Source organism: Hyperolius riggenbachi, chromosome 8 (genome assembly GCF_040937935.1).
Source record: "Hyperolius riggenbachi isolate aHypRig1 chromosome 8, aHypRig1.pri, whole genome shotgun sequence".
Taxonomy (NCBI): Eukaryota; Metazoa; Chordata; class Amphibia; order Anura; family Hyperoliidae; genus Hyperolius; species Hyperolius riggenbachi.
Window position 1 is genome coordinate 81,456,263 of NC_090653.1, and position 23,690 is coordinate 81,479,952.

Below are 23,690 nucleotides of genomic sequence, written 5' to 3' on the forward strand. Positions count from 1 at the left end.
TAGAACCTTAAAGGTATGGGAAGATCTGTGTTGAAATCTTAAGCCCTGTCTCAAGCTCCCCTAATGAAAACACGCGTGCTTCATTCACTGACACCAGCGTAAGACAACAGTTGTGAGTAATGACATGGTGACATTCCACACTACAAGAAATTCTTGTTTGCTATCAGTTCTAGATGCCTCTAGTTTATCTTTTTCTAATGGCATTTCCTGCCTGATGTCAGAGCAATCTGCATATACGTAAAAGGGGAAGGCACAGCCTCAGCAGCATTCTTCTGTTTATAAAGAAGTATAGGCAACATATAATGCTTAAAGGAGAACTCCACCTAGTACATACATTGCCCAAGAGGTAGATGTATCTTGGTTAATTTTCCTTTATTCTTATATTCGCTTCACTGCAGGTTGCTGTTTGTTTATTTAACTGTACCTTAAAGAGGCACTGTGGTGACATATAGGTAACCCTCCCAATACTGTTTAGCTTAGGCTGATTAGGTATGCAAAATTCTCCCTCGTCCTATATTTTATACTGGCTTTAGAACTCTCAGTAAACAAACATTCCGCAGGGATCACCTGATAGGACTAAAGCCGGCTTCTGACTGCATATTGGCGGTGCATTGCGGCAGCCGCATGGCCAGAATCAGGCCTTCTGGGAATATCGCGTTACTATTTGATATTCCCCATCTGGCCAAGCAGGAAGTGATGCTCTCTTCCTGCCAGCCAAGCGATCACGTAAGCGGAAGTGTTTTTCAAAAAATGCGATGCGACGCCTGCACGACGTGTAAAACCTGCGGTGGAATTTCACACGGACACATAACGCCATAGACTTACATGACTTTCGGTACGCCGCACATCGACGCAGAACCACGAGGTAATGTAGTTTTGGACGCACAGCAGACTGACTACTTCTGCCGCACCATAGGAAATGTGAAATCACCCATAGACTTTCATTGCCCGTGCGATGAAGTGCGGTAAATTGCCTCAGCACACTGTGCCAGTGTGAAAGAGCCCTAAAGCTATCACCACCTGATAAGTTGCATAATGTAAATCGAGGGAGAAAAGATTTTACAATGGCCAAACGCTGACTAAATAATCTATAAATGAATATTGTAAGAAATAAGTAATTATATTCATTATGTTATTTTCACTACAGTTCCCCTTTTAGATGGGTGGGTCTCTTTATAATGACATTGTCTGCCTGCAGCACAGTGCAGGGCAACATCAAAATCTAGTGTAGGCAGTCACACCACATCGTATATCTATAGGAATTTCTCTGACAACCCTCATATTGCCTTGCTCTGGAAATGAGCAAGGAAGCAACATGGCATTGTGGGTAATGTCATTCTGATGAATGGCTAACAGGCATACGCTAGTCGATGTGGGGAATTATTTTTTTTTTTACCAGATATCGATTGTTCAGCATCTTAACCCACTACATATTAGATCAGAACTCTGCACCGGAACGATTGTTGGTGATCTTCTTAAGTTATAGTCTACTTAGTGGCTTAGGCATACCCTGATGTCGGCTGCCTCTCTTTCAGCAATTTTACTTACCACAGTTAGATTATACTAGACCAGGAGTATCAAACTCAAATACAAAGTGGGCCGAAATTGTACACTGAGACCTAGTCACGGGCCAACCTCAGTCTATTGGTCACATTCCTCCCTATAAAGTATCCAGGTGTCTAATGAAGTCCTGGACAGTTCCCTGGCATCTAGTGGTCCTCCTTCCCCTATGCAGTTCCCTGGTGTCTAGAGGCCCCCACCATCCCCTATACACAGTTCCCTGGTGTCTAGAGGCCCCCACCCTCCCCTATACACAGTTCCCTGGTGTCTAGAGGCCTCCACCCTCCCCTATACAGTTCCCTAGTGTTTTGTGCTTTCCCCCTACCTCCCCCATATGGCTTCTCTGGTGTTCTAGGGCTTTACCTCCACTATAGCTTCCCTGGTGACCTAGAGTGGGCCAAATATAATGCAAAGTGGGGAAAGCACTTGAGGGCCAAATGTATTAGCTCTGAGCGCCAGATTTGGCCCGGGGGTCGGAGTTTGACATGTATGTACTAGACCAGAGGTGCCCACACTTTTTCGGCTTGTGATCTACTTAAAAACAATTGCTTGTATATACAGAATGGAAAATGTAGTAGGGTCGGGATCTACCATGAAGTCCTTCGCAATCTACCTAATGGACACCCCTGTACTAGACTGACCAACAGTTTACTTTCTGCTGGGAGCTGTACTGGACTCTGGCTCTTCTTACCCCACAAAGCAGGACGGGATCCTATTAGCACATAAGTTGGTACTTATCCGTTAGCCGGGCGCATCCGGCAGGTGGCGCTAATTACTATTCCCCCTCCAGGCCGACATGGATAGTAGGGAAAGCTGTAACTCTGGTGGATGCGCCCGGCTAACGGATAAGTACCCATAAGTTCTGTGATTGCTTCATTCAAATAGATCATTTCATGTTTTTGGACTTAACTTATGTTCTCTTTCTTTTAAAAAAAAAAATTATATATATTTCATTTCTATATACTATGTTCCTTTCTCTGATGCCTTGGAGTGTATTTCTGCCCTGTATACAAATGCGTTTTGTTTCTCTGTATACTATGAGACTTTATTTCAATAAAAACTATTACATTAAATTACAGTGATTGCTAGTAAATTGTTATTTGTGAAGTCACAAAAGATAGTTTCAGGTGATATTTATCCAAGCATGTGTAGCTTAAAGCAGTGTTCCCCAACCACTTATGTGCTAATAGGATCCCGTCCTGCTTTGTGGGCGGCTTAGTGGTTAGCTCTCTTGCCTTGCAGCGCTGGGTCCCTGGTTCGAATCCCAGCCAGGGCACTATCTGCAAAGAGCTTGTATGTTCTCTCTGTGTCTGCGTGGGTTTCCTCCGGGCACTCCGGTTTCCTCCCACATTCCAAAAACATATGGATAAGTTAATTGGCTCCCCCTAAAATTGGCCCTAGACTACAGTACTTACACTACATAATATAGACATATGGCAATGGTAGGGATTAGATTGTGAGCTCCTTTGAGGGACAGTTAGTGACAAGGTATATATATATATATATACACTGTACAGCGCTGCGTAATATGTCGGCGCTATATAAATACTAAATAATAATAATAATAATAACCATGTCCTCAAGGCCCACCAACAGTGCATGTTTTGTAGAAATCCACAGAGGTAGTTAATCAGCTCTGCTGAGATGGTAATTACCTCACCTGTGCAGGTTTGTGGTTTTCTGCAAAAAATGTACGGTTGGTGGGCCTTGAGGACAGGGTTGGGGAGCTCTGGCTTAAAGGACATCTGCACAGTGAGTGATATGGAGGCTGCCATATTTATTTCCTTTGAATCCATACCAGTTGCTCAGCAGTCCTGCTGTTCTCTTTGACTGCAGTAGCATCTGGATCACACATCCAAAACAAGTATGCAGCTTGCAACTGAATTCCGACTAGATTAAGTCAGACACATCTGATTTGCATGCTTGCTCAGGGTCTATAGCTGGTATTGTTTAAAAGGAAATACATATGCCAGCTTTCATAATCTCAGTTCAGGTGTCCTTTAAAAAATTAAGAAGTTTCCCAGATTAACTGACCTTATTGCATTGAGCATTTAAAAAGAAAAATCCAGCTCAGCAATTTACCCCAACAGATTTAACATTGCAGCTGGATATGGTACTTTTGTTCCCAAAATCTGATGCTGATATCTTGCTTCCATCTCTTGTAGCCGGGAGACCTATAATTCTCTCACCAACTGGCTAACTGATGCGCGGACACTGGCCAGCCCCAACATCATCATCATCTTATGCGGGAACAAGAAAGATCTGGAGGCTGAACGAGAGGTGACCTTTCTAGAGGCATCACGTTTTGCCCAAGAGAATGGTAAGAGACATTACACATGCTTACTACAATTTTCACCTACAGACTTCAGGATATTAGATTTTATAGAACTATGAACTAAGCACAAACCTTTTCTGTGAGCTGAACTCCTGGCACTAATATAACCAGACTATTGCTGGCTCCTAACATAGATCTGTAGATAATGCACTGAAATATACGGTTAACCATGCAAGCACCTTGACACTTTACTTTGATGGCAGGACTTTTATTTGCTGATCCCTGAATGAAAAAGAAAATACTGTATAGCCGCTGGACCTGGACATCAAGTTTAGAATGTGTGGCGAAGTGGGTGGGGCAGAAATTTAGCTCACCATTGGGAAGCTGCTCAAATCAGGCATTTGTTTCAACAGAGGGAATACAGGAACTCCAAGCACACCACCACAAACTATTATAGTTTAAAGTGGACCTGAACTCTTGCACAGGACACAAGGAAAACCGATAAATGCACCCTGTGGGTTTTTAGAGAGAAAAGCCTGTCTAATTCCCCCTTTATCTTCAAGTAAACACAAGTGTAATTTGATCTCTCAGCTGTGTCAGCACAGAAATTCAGCCCCCTGGAGTCTTCCTGTGCCCAGGACGCCATTCCAAGTCCCTCTGGGCAGCAGCGGCGACCTCCGTTAAGTCCACTGGCCACGCGCCTCCTCATCGTGCTCCAGCAGGCCGGGAGCATTCTGCACGTGTCCGCGGGTGCGTTTAACTCGGGGCCGCACATGCGCAGTAGCAGCCAGCTTTGTGGGGGTCACTGATGCTGGCTGGAGGGACTTGGGCCATCGCCGTGGACACAGGAGGACTCCAGGGGGCTGCTAGAAGCCCCAGGTAAGTTAAAATCTTTTTTTTTTTTTTTTTTTTTAACTTAAGTGTCCCTTTAAAGGATACATCCAGCCCCTGGAAGCCTATGTGTCCCTCACTGCAGCTCCGCTCCCAGGCAGTCTCCCGGGGTCCCCGCCGTAGCAGCTGTGCATGTGCAGAGGCCGCTGACCTAGCTGGGTCGGCGGCTGCTATGGAGGGGCCATCAGGCTTCCAGGGGCTGGAGGAAGCCTTGGGTGAATAACACTTTTTTTAATCGCCAGATACACAGCCAGATACACATACACAGGTCATACACATACACAGGTCATGCTTACCTCCAGTGTAGTCTACTCCTCAATTCCTTTCTCCTCTCCCGAGTCCTGTTTGTCCACTGTGATCAATGGAATTCTCCATCCTCCATTTTGAAAATGGCCATTACCCCACAACAGCTTTCTGATCATCACACTGTTAAACTGTTATATCGCCCACTTGAGCCATAAGGAAACATGGACATTACCGGCCACATCAGTTGTCCACTCAGCTATAACTGACAGCAACTGATATATAACCGACAGCAACTGATATGTTTCAGTTCTGACAAAATGTTGTCAGAACTGGAAGGGATCATTGTCAGAAGAAAATGGTGAGTTTCTGAGAGGAAAGGATGGCAAGGTAACTATTTAATGTTCATTTGAAGTTACCTCATGTGACCATTTTAAATAATTTTACTCAGTACAGGTTCCCTTTAAATGACAACCGATGTGACATAATGAGATAGACATGTGCATATACAGTGCCAGCACCTATTCAGTAAGGAGTTCTTTGGGCAAGACTCCCTAACACTGCTACTGCCTACAGAGTGCGCTCTGGTGGCTGCCTCATAAGCGCTTTGAGTCCGACAGGAGAAAAGCGCTATACAAAAAAGGAATTATTATTATTTATTATTATTACAGTGCCAAGCACACAAATTACTATGCTATGTTTCTTTTTTTTTTTTTTTTTCTTTCTATGCCTGAAAAAGTTAAAAATTAGGTATGCAATTAAGTTTCTGTCTGGGTTGGGACTGGGGCGGACTATAGCATATAACTCTCACTGATAATTACAGCCATAAAACACTTTTCCTGTCAGTAAATGGCTTTTGTGAGCAGGAAAAAGATAAAAAGGGCCAATAATTCATAGATTTGAGCTCTGGCATATTTAAATTAAGGTATCGTTGAGCAGAGACAGGGAAACAGTAAAAACTTAAAAACTAGATTTAAATAGACATTTAAACTTAGGAGGAGGAGGATATACTGTATACTATTGTTTAGCTCATCGGTTTATTTTCACCCTGGATGTCCTTTAACCCTCCTGATGGTATGAAAAATTCCGCCAGGAGGCAGCGCGGCAGTTTTTTTTTCTTTCTTGTTTTAATCATGTAGCGAGCCCAGGAAATCCTGTTCAAAGAACGGGATTTCCTGGAGGGCTTCCCCCGTCGTCATGGCGACGGGGTGGGGATGACGTCACCGACGTCGTGACGTCATTGGGAGTCCCGATCCACCCCTCGGCGCTGCCTGGCACTGATTGGCCAGGCAGCGCAGGGGTCTGGGGGGGGGGGGCGCGAGCGCCGCAACGGATAGCGGCGATCGGGCGCAGGCCGGCGGCGATCAGTGTGCTGGCGCAGCTAGCAAAGTGCTAGCTGCGTCCAGCAAAAAAAAAAATTAAGAAAATTGGCCCAGCAGAGCCGGAGAAAACCTCCTGCGCGGCTTACCCCGAACTGGCGGGGTTACCGCCAGGAAGGTTAAGGTCTCAGTGCCTGGTGCTCAATCCAGCTTCCTTCTACTGATAAATCATTTCTGCTGAGCACCAGCCCAACTGTCCACTGCAGCCAATAAGAACATGCTGAAGTCCAATGCCAATCTTAAATCCATCTGCTCCTCCTTACAGATCCTTATTTTTATTTATTTTTTACGTCAATTTGATTAATAAATAGCCCACCTGGCCATGCTAGTCGCTACATTGTTCAGTTTTGACCTATTCAGAACTGACACATGAAGAGTAAACACTTGGGTCTCTTATGGTCTGCAAATAAAATAGCTTTAATGGTAAGTTCCTGCCCATGGTTTCCGAGACCTCACAAATTAGAGGGAAAATACAAAAGTTTTCGATTTTTCAGCTAGATCAATTTATCTGGCCAGACTAAAGGTGCTAAAGTAATTGAAAACGCCATTTATGTATTATTCTTAGTAAGTTATACACGTGTTTGGAATATTTTAGGCAAGCTGCTGTTTTTCATTCTTCACAATGCACTTAACACATCTGTTTCTTCACATTGCAGAGTTGATGTTCTTGGAAACCAGTGCTCTGACTGGCGAGAACGTGGAAGAAGCTTTCTTAAAATGTGCCCGGACGATATTAAACAAAATAGAATCAGGTAAGCATGAGCAATACCAGTTGCCTGGCAGTCCTGCTGATCTTTCTGGTCAGTAGTGTCTGACCCGCATACCTGAAACAAGCATACAACAAGCAGGCTAATCTAGTCTGATTTTTGTCAGAAACATCTGATCTGCATACTTGTTCAGGGTGTATGGCTTAAAGCATTAGAGACAGAGGATCAGCAGAACAGCCAGGCAAAAAGCATTGTTTAAATGAGATTATTATTATTTAGTATTTATAGCGCCGACATATTACGCAGCGATGTACAGTATATATATATATATATATATATATATATATATATAATGTCTTGTCACTAACTGTCCCTCAAAGGAGCTCACAATCTAATCCCTACCATTGCCATATGTCTATATTATGTAGTGTAAGTGCTGTAGTCTAGGGCCAATTTTTAGGGGGAGCCAATTAACTTATCTGTATGTTTTTGGAATGTGGGAGAAAGCGGAGTGCCCGGAGGAAACCCACACAGACACGGAGAGAACATACAAACTCTTTGCAGATAGTGACCTGGCTGGGATTCGAACCAGGGACCCAGCGCTGCAAGGCGAGAGAGCTAACCACTACGCCACCGTGCTGCCCATATATATATCACCCTCCATATCTGTTTTACCTCTGGTTCCCTTTAACCTCTTCCGTTCCTTGATAATTGAATTCTTCACCCTGTTTAAATCCAATAATTCCTGCCAGGGCGTAGATGTCAATGTTCCTCGCCATGCGGTCTCGTCGTTCTTGCAGTTCCCACTGCTGTTTGCGTTGCTGCATCCGCTTGCTCTGCTGTCTCGCTGACAGCAGAGTTTCCACATATTGGTCAGGAGCCGATTTCATTGGGAGAATACTGTGGCCTGCAGTTTATGGCTAGGAACTCGACATCCGAGGTGCAGACCTTATCCGAGGGTGGTGGTGTTTGTGCACCAGGTGGTGTTTATGTAGAAGCATATGCGCCCACCTCTCTTTTTCCCAGAGAATGCAAGATCGCAGTCTGTGCGGAGAAGGTTGTAACCTGGTACCAGCAAGGAGTTGTCGGGGATGCAGTCACTTAGCCAAGTCTCCAGTAAAGCAGAGGACTGGGGTGTATCTGGCAATCGGGGGTCTGCTGCTGAGCTGCGGAGCAGCTTGTCCAATTTGTTGGGGATTGAGCAAACATTTGCCTAACAGGATGGCAGGGACCGGAGAGGAGAGCGTAGGCCTTTTCTCTTGAGTCACACGAGTGCACAAGCCCTTCTCCCTCTTTGGCGGCGTTTGCACGGGGCCCCCTTGGCGCTGTTGCCGGGTTACCATAAGTCAGGATTTGGGCCATAAGTCGATTGGAAGAATGCCTGGAAAAACTGCAGAGGTCTTAAAAAAGAACCAGCACTGCAAATATTAACTCTCTGCATAAACTTGATGTAATTGTCATTAAAAGCCTTTGAAACTTATGAAATGCTTGTAATTATACTTCAATACACCGCAGAAACAACTGACAAAAAGTTCTAAAAACACCGAAGCAGAAACTTTGTGGAAAAATGTATTTTGTGCCATTCTCAAGACTTTTGTCCATGACTGTACTTTAAAAGCGCTGCAAAAGATGTTGGCACTATATTTATACTAAATAATACTAATTCTTGTACAGAATCGGTCATTATTTCTTTATGGTGCTTAAAATGTGGGTCCGGAAAACAAGATGAAAAATTGGGAAGTGATTGCAGACCCCCGATCTCCCACCTCTACCTTTCTCTGTAAAGGGAACCTTAACTCAAACAAAAAAATGAGTTTAACTTACCTGGGGCATCTACCAGCCCCCCGCAGCCATCCTGTTCCCTTGCAGTCAGTCACGTCTCCTCCGGTCCCCCGCCGTTGGCTAGCTTCGTTTTTGCCGACTTGGAGTTGGCAGGCCGCCACTCGTACCTTTGCGCGTGTTCCCGCTGGTGCAGGACCCTATAGCAGACGGCAACACGTATCTTTATACGTGTTGCACCTGCAATGCGTATAAAGATATGTGTTGACGTCCGCGATAGCGTCCTGCACCAGTTAGAACGTGTGCAAAGGTACGCGTGGCTGCCTTCTGAGTCGGCAAAAACAAAACTAGCGGGCGGCGGGGGACCAGAGGAGACGTGACTGACGGCAAGGGCACAGGATGGCTGCAGGGGGCTGGTAGATGCCCCAGGTAAGTGAAACTCATTTTTTTTTTTTTGAGTTGAGGTTCCCTTTAACCACTTAAGGACTGCAGTCATAAAACCAGAGCCTTTTTTTCCATTCGGACCACTGCAGCTTTCACGGTTTATTGCTCGGTCATACAACCTACCACCTAAATGAATTTTACCTCCTTTTCTTGTCACTAATACAGCTTTCTTTCGGTGCTATTTGATTGCTGCTGCGAGTTTTACTTTTTATTATATTCATCAAAAAAGACATGAATTTTGTCAAAAAAATGACTTTTTTAACTTTCTGTGCTGACATTCTTTAAATAAAGTAAAATTTCCTATACATTTGAGCGCGAAAGTTATTCTGCTACGTCTTTGATAAAAAAAAAAAAACATTCAGTGTATATTTATTGGATTGGGTAAAAGTTATAGCGTTTACAAACTATGGTGCCAAAAGTGAATTTTCCCATTTTCAAGCATCTCTGACTTTTCTGCGCACCTGTCAGGTTTCATGAGGGGCTAAAATTCCAGGATAGTACAAATACCCCCCAAATGACCCCATTTTGGAAAGAAGACATCCCAAAGTATTCAGTGAGAGGCATGGTGAGTTCATAGAAGATTTTATTTTTTGTCACAAGTTAGCGGAAAATGACACTTTGTAACAAAAAAAACAAAAAAAAAAGTTTCCATTTCTTCTAACTTGCGACAAAAAAAAAATGAAATCTGCCACGGACTCACTATGCTCCTCTCTGAATACCTTGAAGTGTCTACTTTCCAAAATGGGGTCATTTGTGGGGTGTGTTCACTGTCCTGGCATTTTGGGGGGTGCCTAATTGTAAGCACCCCTGTAAAGCCTAAAGATGCTCATTGGACATTAGGCCCCTTAGCGCAGTTAGGCTGCAAAAAAGTGCCACACATGTGGTATTGCCGTACTCAGGAGAAGTAGTATAATGTGTTTTGGGGTGTATTTTTACACATACCCATGCTGGGTGGGAGAAATATCTCCGTAAATGACAATTTTTTTATTTTTTTTACACACAATTGTCAATTTATAGAGATTTCTCCCACTCAGCATGGATATGTGGAAAAATACACCCCAAAACACATTATACTACTTCTCCTGAGTACGGCGATACCACATGTGTGGCACTTTTTTGCACCCTAACTGCGTTAAGGGGCCCAAAGTCCAATGAGTACCTTTAGGATTTCGCAGGTCATTTTGAGAAATTTCGTTTCAAGACTGCTCCTCACGGTTTAGGGCCCCTAAAATGCCAGGACAGTATAGGAATCCCACAAATTACCCCATTTTAGAAAGAAGACACCCCAAGGTATTCCATTAGGAGTATGGTGAGTTCATAGAAGTTTTTTTTTTTTTTTGTCACAAGTTAGCGGAAATTGATTTTAATTATTTTTTTTCACAAAGTGTCATTTTCCGCTAACTTGTGACAAAAAATATAAAATCTTCTATGAACTCACCATACTCCTAACGGAATACCTTGGGGTGTCTTCTTTCTAAAATGGGGTCATTTGTGGGGTTCCTATACTGCCCTGGCATTTTAGGGGCCCTAAACCGTGAGGAGTAGTCTTGAAACCAAATGTCGCAAAATGACCTGTGAAATCCTAAAGGTACTCATTGGACTTTGGGCCCCTTAGCGCACTTAGGGTGCAAAAAAGTGCCACACATGTGGTACCGCCGTACTCAGGAGAAGTAGTATGATGTGTTTTGGGGTGTATTTTTACACATACAGATGCTAGGTGGGAGAAATATCTCTGTAAATGACAATTATTTGATTTTTTTTACACACAATTGTCCATTTACAGAGAGATTTCTCCCACCCAGCATGGGTATGTATAAAAATACACCCCAAAACACATTATACTACTTCTTCTGAGTACGGCGATACCACATGTGTGACAATTTTTTGCAACCTAGGTGCGCTAAGGGGCCTAACGTCCTATTCACAGGTCATTTTGAGGCATTTGGATTCTAGACTACTCCTCACGGTTTAGGGCCCCTAAAATGCCAGGGCAGTATAGGAACCCCACAAGTGACCCCATTTTAGAAAGAAGACACCCCAAGGTATTCCGTTAGGGGTATGGTGAGTTCATAGAAGATTTTTTTTTTTTGTCACAAGTTAGCGGAAAATGACACTTTGTGAAAAAAAAACAATACATATCAATTTCCGCTAACTTGTGACAAAAAATAAAATCTTCTATGAACTCACCATACTCCTAACGGAATACCTTGGGGTGTCTACTTTCCAAAATGGGGTCATTTGTGGGGTGTGTTCACTGTCCTGGCATTTTGGGGGGTGCCTAATTGTAAGCACCCCTGTAAAGCCTAAAGATGCTCATTGGACTTTAGGCCCCTTAGCGCAGTTAGGCTGCAAAAAAGTGCCACACATGTGGTATTGCCGTACTCAGGAGAAGTAGTATAATGTGTTTTGGGGTGTATTTTTACACATACCCATGCTGGGTGGGAGAAATATCTCCGTAAATGACAATTTTTTTATTTTTTTTACACACAATTGTCAATTTATAGAGATTTCTCCCACTCAGCATGGATATGTGGAAAAATACACCCCAAAACACATTATACTACTTCTCCTGAGTACGGCGATACCACATGTGTGGCACTTTTTTGCACCCTAACTGCGTTAAGGGGCCCAAAGTCCAATGAGTACCTTTAGGATTTCGCAGGTCATTTTGAGAAATTTCGTTTCAAGACTGCTCCTCACGGTTTAGGGCCCCTAAAATGCCAGGACAGTATAGGAATCCCACAAATTACCCCATTTTAGAAAGAAGACACCCCAAGGTATTCCATTAGGAGTATGGTGAGTTCATAGAAGTTTTTTTTTTTTTTTGTCACAAGTTAGCGGAAATTGATTTTAATTGTTTTTTTTCACAAAGTGTCATTTTCCGCTAACTTGTGACAAAAAATATAAAATCTTCTATGAACTCACCATACTCCTAACGGAATACCTTGGGGTGTCTTCTTTCTAAAATGGGGTCATTTGTGGGGTTCCTATACTGCCCTGGCATTTTAGGGGCCCTAAACCGTGAGGAGTAGTCTTGAAACCAAATGTCGCAAAATGACCTGTGAAATCCTAAAGGTACTCATTGGACTTTGGGCCCCTTAGCGCACTTAGGGTGCAAAAAAGTGCCACACATGTGGTACCGCCGTACTCAGGAGAAGTAGTATGATGTGTTTTGGGGTGTATTTTTACACATACAGATGCTAGGTGGGAGAAATATCTCTGTAAATGACAATTATTTGATTTTTTTTTACACACAATTGTCCATTTACAGAGAGATTTCTCCCACCCAGCATGGGTATGTATAAAAATACACCCCAAAACACATTATACTACTTCTTCTGAGTACGGCGATACCACATGTGTGACAATTTTTTGCAACCTAGGTGCGCTAAGGGGCCTAACGTCCTATTCACAGGTCATTTTGAGGCATTTGGATTCTAGACTACTCCTCACGGTTTAGGGCCCCTAAAATGCCAGGGCAGTATAGGAACCCCACAAGTGACCCCATTTTAGAAAGAAGACACCCCAAGGTATTCCGTTAGGGGTATGGTGAGTTCATAGAAGATTTTTTTTTTTTGTCACAAGTTAGCGGAAAATGACACTTTGTGAAAAAAAAACAATACATATCAATTTCCGCTAACTTGTGACAAAAAATAAAATCTTCTATGAACTCACCATACTCCTAACGGAATACCTTGGGGTGTCTTCTTTCTAGAATGGGGTCATTTGTGGGGTTCCAATACTGCCCTGGCATTTTAGGGGCCCTAAACCATGAGGAGTAGTCTTAAACCCAAATGTCTCAAAATGACCTGTGAAATCCTAAAGGTACTCATTGGACTTTGGGCCCCTTAGCACAGTTAGGCTGCAAAAAAGTGTCACACGTGGTATCGCCGTACTCAGAAGAAGTAGTATAATGTGTTTTGTGGTGTATTTTTACATATAACCATGCTGGGTGGGAGAAATATCTCTATAAATGACACATTTTTGATTTTTTTTACACACAATTGTCCATTTACAGAGAGATTTCTCCCACCCAGCATGGGTATGTGTAAAAATACACAACAAAACACATTATACTACTTCTCCTGAGTATGGCGATACTACATGTGTGACACTTTTTTGCAGCCTAGGTGCGCTAAGGGGCCCAACGTCCTATTCACAGGTCATTTTGAGGCATTTGTTTTCTAGACTACTCCCCACGGTTTAGGGCCCCTAAAATGCCAGGGCAGTATAGGAACCCCACAAGTGACCCCATTTTAGAAAGAAGACACCCCAAGGTATTCCGTTAGGGGTATGGTGAGTTCATAGAAGATTTTATTTTTTGTCACAAGTTAGTGAAAAATGACACTTTGTGAAAAAAACCATAAAAATCCAATTTCCGCTAACTTTTGACAAAAAATAAAATCTTCTATGAACTCATCATACACCTAACAGAATACCTTGGGGTGTCTTCTTTCTAAAATGGGGTCACTTCTGGGGTTCCTATACTGCCCTGGCATTTTACGGGCCCAAAACTGTGAGTAGTCTGGGAACCAAATTTCTCAAAATGACTGTTCAGGGGTATAAGCATCTGCAAATTTTGATGACAGGTGGTCTATGAGGGGGCAAATTTTGTGGAAACGGTCATAAGCAGGGTGGCCTCTTAGATGACAGGATGTATTGGGCCTGATCTGATGGATAGGAGTGCTAGGGGGGTGACAGGAGGTGATTGATGGGTGTCTCAGGGGGCGGTTAGAGGGGAAAATAGATGCAATCAATGCACTGGGGAGGTGATCGGAAGGGGGTCTGAGGGGGATCTGAGGGTTTGGCCGAGTGATCAGGAGCCCACACGGGGCAAATTAGGGCCTGATCTAATGGGTAGGTGTGCTAGGGGGTGACAGGAGGTGATTTATGGGTGTCTCAAGGTGTGATTAGAGGGGGGAAATAGATGCAAGCAATGCACTAGCGAGGTGATCAGGGCTGGGGTCTGAGGGCGTTCTGAGGTGTGGGCGGGTGATTGGGTGCCCGCAAGGGGCAGATTAGGGTCTAATCTGATGGGTAACAGTGATAGGGGGTGATTGATGGGTAATTAGTGGGTGTTTAGAGGAGAGAAGAGATGTAAACACTGCACTTGGGAGGTGATCTGATGTCGGATCTGCGGGCGATCTATTGGTGTGGGTGGGTGATCAGATTGCCCGCAAGGGGCAGGTTAGGGGCTGATTGATGGGTGGCAGTGACAGGGGGTGATTGATGGGTGATTGACAGGTGATCAGTGGGTTATTACAGGGAATAACAGATGTAAATATTGCACTGGCAAATTGATAAGGGGGGGGTCTGAGGGCAATCTGAGCGTGTGGGCGGGTGATTGGGTGCCCGCAAGGGGCAGATTAGGGTCTAATCTGATGGGTAACAGTGACAGGTGGTGATAGGGGGTGATTGATGGGTGATTGATGGGTAATTAGTGGGTGTATAGAGGAGAGAATAGATGTAAACGATGGATTTGGGAGGTGATCTGATGTCGGATCTGCGGGCGATCTATTGGTGTGGGTGGGTGATCAGATTGCCCGCAAGGGGCAGGTTAGGGGCTGATTGATGGGTGGCAGTGACAGGGGGTGATTGATGGGTGGCAGTGACAGGGGGTGATTGACAGGTGATCAGTGGGTATTACAGGGAAGAACGGATGTAAATAATGCACTGGTGAATCGATAAGGGGGGGTTTGAGGGCAATCTGAGCGTGTGGGCGGGTGATTGGGTGCCCGCAAGGGTCTAATCTGATGGGTAACAGTGATAGTGGGTGATTGATGGGTAATTAGTGGGTGTTTAGAGGAGAGAATAGATGTAAACGATGGATTTGGGAGGTGATCTGATGTCGGATCTGCGGGCGATCTATTGGTGTGGGTGGGTGATTAGATTGCCCGCAAGGGGCAGGCTAGGGGCTGATTGATGGATGGCAGTGACAGGGGGTGATTGACAGGTGATTGACAGGTGATCAGGGGGGGGGTAGATGCATACAGTACACAGGGGGGGGGGAGGGTCTGGGGGGTTCTGGGGAGAATCTGAGGGGTGGGGGGTGATCAGGAGGGAGTAGGGGGCAGTTTAGAGACTAAAAAAAAAATAGCGTTGACAGATAGTGACAGGGAGTGATTGATGGGTGATTAGGGGGGTGATTGTGTGCAAACGGTGGTCTGGGGGGTGGGCAGGGGGGGGGTCTGAGGGGTACTGTGGGCAATCAGGGGGCAGGGGGGGCAGATCAGTGTGTTTGGGTGCAGACTAGGGTGGCTGCAGCCTGCCCTGGTGGTCCCTCGGACACTGGGACCACCAGGGCAGGAGGCAGCCTGTATAATACACTTTGTAAACATTACAAAGCGTATTATACGCTTCCTATCCGGCGATCGTCGGGTTAACAACCCGCCGGCGCTTCCGATTGGCCGGCGGGTTGATGTCGCGGGTGGGCGGAGCCTATTGCCGGCGGATGCGCGCGCATCCCAGCGTGCGATCCCCGGCCAAAGAGTGCCCCAGGACCTGACGCCATTCTGCGTTACGTGGTCCTGGGGCTGCCACTTTGCCGCCGCCAATATGAAGTAGGCGGTCGGCAAGTGGTTAAGGTGTACCAGAGACGAAAAAAAAAGTTTTATACATACCTGGGGCTTACTCCAGCCCCGTGAGCACGGATCGCTCCCCTGCCGCCATCCTCCTCTGCAAGAGAAGTGCACTCTCTACGGTTCTCTCCGGCATTCACTGGACAGATACGTAAAGGGCGCACTTCTTTTGCGCAGACTGGCCGCGACTGGCAGAACTAACGGGATCTGATACTGGAGCTGCGGGCAGAGGTGGATGGCGGTGTGGGAGCGATCGGTGTGGATGGGGCAGGAGGAATCACCAGGTATGTATGAAACTTTTTTTTTTTTCGTCTCTGGTTTCAGATCCAAGTCTAGCCGCAGTTTGGCTTTTATATTGGTGCATAAGCTGTGTATAATGCAGCTGCCAGTTCAGCCGATGACTGGAACCTGGTGGGCATCAGTGGGGTCTGACATCAGATACTGCTGAGGGTAATGATGGTCCTAATATGCATCTTTTACTGTTACTTTTACTCATGTGTATTTGTTGTCCGCATGCAACATTATTCTCGGATTCCTTTCCTGTGTGTATTCCAGGAAGCCATACATATTTCTTTTCCCCAGAAAGCCACACATATAAGTGAAGCCATTCCAGTACTGCCCTGATTTTGAGTGTTTGTAATGAGCATTGTACTGTGGTTTTATAACTTGTTTTTTTCCCCTTCCTCTATTCAGGAGAGCTTGATCCGGAGAGGATGGGATCTGGGATCCAATATGGAGAAGCTTCTCCACGGCATGCAAAGCACACGCATGGGACACAGCTGCAGAATAGACAGCAGTGCAACTGTTAAGCAGCAAGAGAGGTAGAATAACCCTTCCCTTTCTGGATACTTTGCCCCTCTCGACATGAAAACTTGCAGTTTATGCAGTGTGGACAGTTTGGGTGTGCCCAGGGAGGTTGGGGGAGCCTTAAGGTATACATGAGGCGACCAAACGGGAAAAAAATCTTTTAACTGCCTCTATCCAGCTTGTCATGTAGTGGAGGACCTTGGCCTCTGTTTCCCACCGCATTCTTCTATTGTTTATTATGTGCTTCGTAATAGGCCCTGACCTGGGTGTTTGGGACCTTTAACGTGTACCTAAGGTGGGGCAGGAGAGAAAATGTATACATTCCTGGGGCTTCTTCCGGCCTGATCGGTCCTCCGCTGCCTCTCCGTTCATCCGGAATAGGCCTGGTAAGTTGTCCAGTTTGAACAGTCTGGCCGAGCAGGCTCCCTGTCGTGCTCCCATGGATGGGAGTGTTGCACATAACGCTTCCAGCAACTGAGCGCGATGGGGGGAAACGAGGTCAGGCCGCGCATGCGCAGTTGGCTAAAGAACGCGGACATACCTGAGCTGATAGCGGCCGAACGGAGAGAGGTGGCAAAGGACATAGAGGGAGCAATTAGGCTAGAGGAAGCCCCAGGAACGTATACATTTTCTCTCCTGCCCCATTTCAGGTCCTCTTTAGGCAACACTGTTCCAAGTATTTTCATCTTCTGCTCGCTTTAGGACCATGCCAGTTTTTATTACGTTACTATTCTAGTTGGAATTTTGCATCCCAATGTTTAGACATTTAAGATTATTTTGTGGGGGATCAGTGAAAATATTAGTACAGTGTGATGATTGAGTTACTGATGTTACCGTATTCTTCTTTTCCCAGAAATATATCCGTGAATCTACTGTTCAGATGGAGATGCACTTTTCTTCATGCCCTCCCAGGACTAGACTGCACGTACCCCTGAAATATTGCACTTAACCTATATGAAGGATACCACACCTATATCTATATATTCCTGGTTTAGAAGCCCTTTATGACGGCCTGGCTCCTGATGCGGCTCTTAACGCTCCCTAAATATTGAATGAATGCCCTTATCTGCTTTCCCCCAATACTGTACCTGCCACTGACCTCATTTGCTTTCAAGATTCAGGTAATGAAGAATGGGTGCCACCAGTAAGTCATTTTCATCAAGCTTTATTCCACCAGGTACAAGATTACATTTGGCCCCAAGCCAGTGGTATAAGTATAGTCTTCAGAAGAAAAGCGAACCTGTGAATGGTGCAATAAAGTGGCCTGAGGAGGACTCGGTGGTGGTGCTGATGGGTTATTTGTGCAGATATCCACAGTAGGGATGTGAGGCTTCCAGTCTACAAGTGGCAAGCACCTTTATGGGGCAAAGTAGTTTTAAGTTCTATGGAAGAAACACATTTCCTTTTAGATATAGCCCAGAAACAGATTTTTTTCACTGAGGTACAGCCCATGATCTGACTACGCCCCTCAAATTTATAGGGGCACTATGGCGAACAATTTTAAAATATGTGCAAACATACAAATAAGTACGTTTTTTTTCATGAGTAAAATGAGCCATAAATTACTTTTCTCCCATTTTGCTGTCACTTATAGTAAGTAGTAGAAATCTGACAGAAGTGACATCTCTTCATGGGGGATTCTCAGGGATTTATTTATTTTCAAAACCACTTAATGAATAGCAGTTGCTCTGTCCAACTGCCAAAAAAACTGTGTAGCGAGCAGGGAAAGCTGTCCAGCATCATTGTTTAAATCCTTTTTAGGGAATATCTTTATAAAGAACAAAAGCCTTGCTGAGAATCCCCTATGAAGAGATGGACTAGTCCAAAACCTGTTGCTTCTGTCAGATTTCTACTACCTACTGTAAGTGACAGCAACATAGGAGAAAAGTCATTTATGGCTCATTTTACTCTGGAAGAAATGTACTTCTTATTTGTCTATGTTTGCACATATTTTACATTTTACAATTTTTCGCTATAGTGCCCCTGTAATATGCAGTATAAAGCAGAACTCTGGGTACATTTAACCGTTACAGTTGGACACAACGCTATAAACTGTATAGGAAACTGGAAGTTTTGGGTGTGTAACTCCTAACACACATTTTTTTACACTTTGGATAGACTGAGGAAATGTAGAACCCCTGATAAAGCAAACCTGAAGCGAAAACCAACTTATGATATAATGAATTGAGTTTGTAGTATGGATAAGGAATAGAACATTAGTAGCAAAGAAAATCTTAATTTATTTTCAGTTATATCGCTTTTTTATCACATTGCATCATACTGTTACATTTGCAGTTTTAAAACCACACTCTGTATTTTAAGCTATAAAACAAAGCAGAAAAAAATGACCCTTCGAACTTCCCTGCAGTGAAACCTCAGCTTAAACTGTCTCTCACGGTTTCTTGGCTGTTTAAGTGCTTCCGAAAACAGGACTGTATTCAACCCAAGTTGGTCGAATAGCTCAGAGATGCTCTTTTGCAGAAAACTGAAGTTATTTTTTTTAACTCTTCCTGTACTGGAAAACACAACTCTTCCTGTACTGGAAAACATAACTCTTCCTGTACTGGAAAACAATGTGAAACTTTTCTTTGCTACTAATCCACTGGTTTTTTTTGCTGTACTACACATACATTTCATTATATCATACGATACGTTTATTTTCACTTTAGGTTTGCTTTAGGTTTCATTGCTGTTTCTGTGTTAAAAAATGTCATTTACCCACAAGAAAAAAAACAGCAAGTTGGGATCACATCAGTGCCCAGAGTATCACAGAGGAAGGCAATATCTCCCTACAAACAGCAGTTAAAGTGTTAATTAGGCCAACCTTGAGTACACAATTGCATACTTGGCTAAGAAGAGGGAAGCCTCTGAATTCTATAGTGGCTTCCTACAGCATTCTCAATTCCCTTGTTGTAGCTCGCGGACCCCCTCACAAAGATTCCCGGCAAGGGTTTGTCAGAAATCTGATCAGTGCAGCCATACTATGTCTGTCAGTACGGCTGCACCTGCGCAGAACAAGCAGCTATGTGCTACTGCGCAGCTGCATCGGTTCTCACGTGGGTGCAACACGGCCTCGCTCATGCCCGAAGAGTAGTACAGCCCCAATGTTAAGCAGGGTCCCGGTGAGCAGCGGCAAGACTGAGGAGGACCCGGGAAGTTTCTGTAGGATGCAGAAGCTTCCCTCTTAGGGAAGCAGTGGTCTCCCCAGGCTCTTTTAGCTGGGTGTTCCTCTCGGCTAGTTTTGGTGAGCACCCGGCTGTCATCGGCTCACCTCCCCTTATGCTGTAAGTGTAGTTGCTCACAGAAGCACTGGCCTTGCATTCTCTCATCTTGCCCCACCCGGCTACTTTTTCATGCCACCCGGCTGGAAACAAATTTCTAGGGAGAACTAGGTATTTCCTTTTTTACTTGCGCTTCGGCTCAGGTTCATTTTAAGACCCTATGGTGGTTCTGACTCTTCCGTATTCTTCCCACAGTTTATAAACAAAAATAGTATTCTGGATTAAATTCCACTTATGAGCAAATGCAATAGCCACAGGCAAGAGCATAGACCCAGCTGTTCAATCTCACTAGTCACCATTTAAAATACACCCGCCTACAGCTCTAACATTTTCAGCAACGCTAGGGACGGTCACTGAGATGCTAATGATTGTCTTGCTAGGGAATTTAATGCAGACTGTGCACAGCTTGGAATTGTGCCAATCAAAGGCACTTCCTGTTGATTTGCATGCAAGTTGGAATTTTTAGCATCTCGGCCATTTCTAGTCAGGACAATAATCATAGCTTCTGCTTATCATCTAATTATGAAACAAGCAGCTGTAATCCTAGATTGAAGCTCCTTCTCCAGTTGTGCTTTGCTGAGTGCTTTTTCAGCCATGCACAGTGTATGTAATCAGGAAAGGACATCAGAAGTGCATAGACTGTGCATTCACGTGTTGTGATTCAGCGTGGCATTTTTTAGCAAACCGTGTGATTCAATCATTATCAATGAATGGGATCGCAACCGCATCAGGGAGATTTACGTACCAATGCAGTGTTGTGCATTGGGACGGTCACCTTTGTTGCATGCAGTGATGAGGAGGGGAAGGGGCCTTAAAGTGGACCTGAGATGGACCTAAAGAAAAAAAATTATACATACCTGAGGCTTCCTCTAGCCCCCTTCAGGCTGATTGGTCCCTTGCCGTCCTCCGCTCCCTGGATCTTCCACAATTCAGCCTGGTAATTCGTCCAGTTGGCGCAGGTGTAGTCTGGCCTCATGAGTTCCCTCGTCGCGCTCTCGCAGTTGGGGAGCATTATGCGTCTTTGCAGTAGCATAGCATAGGGGCAGAACTCTCCCGGCGACGGTGCGGGCACGGCCGGATCACGCATGCGCATGACTGGCTGAATTGCAAAAGATCCAGAGAGCAGAGAAGGATGCGGAGGGACTGGTCAGCCTGAAGTGGGCTGGAGAAAGCGCCAGGTATGTATCTTTTTTTTTTTTTTTTTTTTCTCCTTTTGGGCCGTCTCAGGTTTCCTTTAAGCTTGAGGTTAAGGTAGGAACTGTAATACTAATGCAGAAGATGGGAGTTACAAGGAGAGGTGAAGCACATCCTTGTCTTGCAGGGGGGGGTGACTTTATCAGGGACACAGCTGGTTGTTTCATGATGGAATTTTGATCTTGATAAGCAATCATTTATTGTTGGTGAGGACTATAATTTTAAAATATAAGTTAGTGAATTAACAGAGGTACTTAAAGGCATTGGAGGAGTCCATGGCATTCTAAAAAAATACAGAATGAAAGGCATTTCAAATCTTTTTTTTTTTTTTTTGTAATATATTCACTTTACTGCTGTGCTTTGTTTTGTTTTTTTTGGTCAACATTCCCAGAGTTCTTAAATAAAGATCAGGTCCTCAGCCTAATTCCATCCATAGTGCACAGTTCCCTCCTTCATGCCTCCAGCGCCCATGTGCTGCCTATTACATCTCACAATGCTTTGCTGCTTGATTATCTCCTCTGCTGCCATATTCAGTTGCCATATTTGAACTCTTGAGGGTCTGCAGGACATTGATGGCCTTCCGTGCTCCGTCCTGCTTTGCGTTTCACCGTGATTGGAAAACGGTTGATTTCTATGTACATGTCCGCCATATATGTGTGTTTTGTGTCTTTGTCCGGATTGTTTGCTGAAAAAGTTAATTTTATTTTTTCCAAGTTTTCTTTTTTTTTTTAAATAAAACTATTTTAAGTGGGGTTCCAGTTTAATTGGGGGTCTCCTATTTGCTTGGGATCCTCTTGGGAAGTAACTGAGCGGAGTTCAGACTGCAGATGTACAAATTCAGTTAACAGCACCTGCTTAGAGAAATAGAGGCTCACTGCAGTGGTCTCATATTCTGAAAGCTTTGACGCATATTTAGTCTGACATAACCTATGGTACCATAAAAGCTTATTTTACAGCTCCTTATTGTCCATACAGCAATACTACTTGTTATAGTAATATAACCTGTGCAAAAAAAACAAAAACTACTTTATAAAGCAACCATTGCATGTTCATCTTATCCTGTTCAGTGTGTGAGAGCTGTACTGAGGAGGAGAAAGAAGTATCCTGCGCAGAATCAGTGTAGCTGCCATCATTCCAGATGAGATTCCAGATAAGATCCCTGTTCTGTTTGCTTTGCAAACAATTTTTTAAACCAATGGCTTCACATCAAAGAAAAATATACTGCGCAGAGTAGAGAGCAAAGTGAGGACTTGCTCCAATATTATAACTAGAAAAATATAAGTCCTGTTTAAGAAAATATGCCTCTAGTAGTTCTAAAAGCTACTTTTACTCTCCCACCGGAGCCTTATCACACGATTTTGCATATAAAAAAGCTATGCTTTTTTTTTCTTTTATAAAATAAGAGGTTGTAGCTTCTTGTAGGTACATATATGTGAAAAGGCTTCAGGAGCAAAGTAAAAGGAACTTTTATGAACCATTTCAGGTGTATTGTGTTTGGATTTTTTTTCTCACGAAGATTGTAGTAATCTAACAGAGTGGAAATTTCGACTGTCTCTGCTTTTTCGTCCTGGTATATTGGATTTCATCCTTTTTGTGTCACAAATAAGGGAGATCAGGCGTTCTGACCAGTTGACTTGCTACATGCTTTTTCTACGTCTTCGTATTAAAACCACTAAGTCATTAAGTATTATTTGAAAGAAGTTTGCAGTGACAGTCTGGGTGCATCTCTCAGTAGATGTTACCCTTTAACATGATAGTAGCAGTAGGGTATTGTACCGTGTTAGCCATCAGTAAAAGCAAGAAGTTTTAAATCAGGATGATACCATTTATTGACTAACTACAAATGAATAAGAATAAACAAGCTTTCGGCCTTGCAGCCTTCGTCAGGTTTACATCCTGTTAGTTTGCAAGCTGGTGGTACAGACAGCTTATATACATGCAACATCAAAAGGGAAATTCTTAGTTCACAAGTTCAGCTAGGGTGGCTGAGACAGTTCATATATCATCAATCTCATACCAATATAGAAAGTTGGTATGAGATTTATGATATATGAACTGTCTCAGCCACCCTAGCTGAACTTGTGAACTAAGAATTTACGATACCTCTGGGTCAATCCTAATACCAGGTCTGTGAGCAATAAAGTAAACAAGGATCCTTATCTTACTCCATTTAGATGGTCTGTTTGTATTAAGGCATCTTAATGATGTATTTATGCTTGAAAAAAATATCTGTTTTCCCTTTTGATGTTGCATGTATATAAGCTGTCTGTACCACCAGCTTGCAAACTAACAGGATGTAAACCTGACGAAGGCTGCAAGGCCGAAAGCTTGTTTATTCTTATTCATTTGTAGTTAGCCAATAAATGGTATCATCCTGATTTAAAACTTCTTCCTTTAACATGAGAATGTAGACCTGTCCCACTTACCCAGTATTACATCGAGCCAATCAGGACATCGGGATACCTTTGAATTCACAAAATATAAGAGGGGACCAGCAACCAAGAAGTTGTGCCTGCATATACCTATGGTTATCCTCAAATAATATTTAAACA

The 23,690-nt window shown here is 43.9% G+C and overlaps 1 protein-coding gene across 1 annotated transcript in view; it reads left to right on the forward strand.

Moving 5' to 3' along the window:
• RAB4B (RAB4B, member RAS oncogene family) overlaps positions 1–17,937 on the forward strand; it is a 55,027-nt gene extending 37,090 nt beyond the window's left edge. Inside the window, exons 5-8 of the mRNA XM_068250797.1 lie at positions 3,726–3,880; positions 7,005–7,100; positions 16,550–16,677; positions 17,517–17,937. Coding sequence (XP_068106898.1) covers positions 3,726–3,880; positions 7,005–7,100; positions 16,550–16,665 — 367 coding nt within the window. The 3' untranslated portion in view covers positions 16,666–16,677; positions 17,517–17,937. The remainder of the gene's footprint in view (positions 1–3,725; positions 3,881–7,004; positions 7,101–16,549; positions 16,678–17,516) is intronic.
• Positions 17,938–23,690: the final 5,753 nt, after the last annotated feature.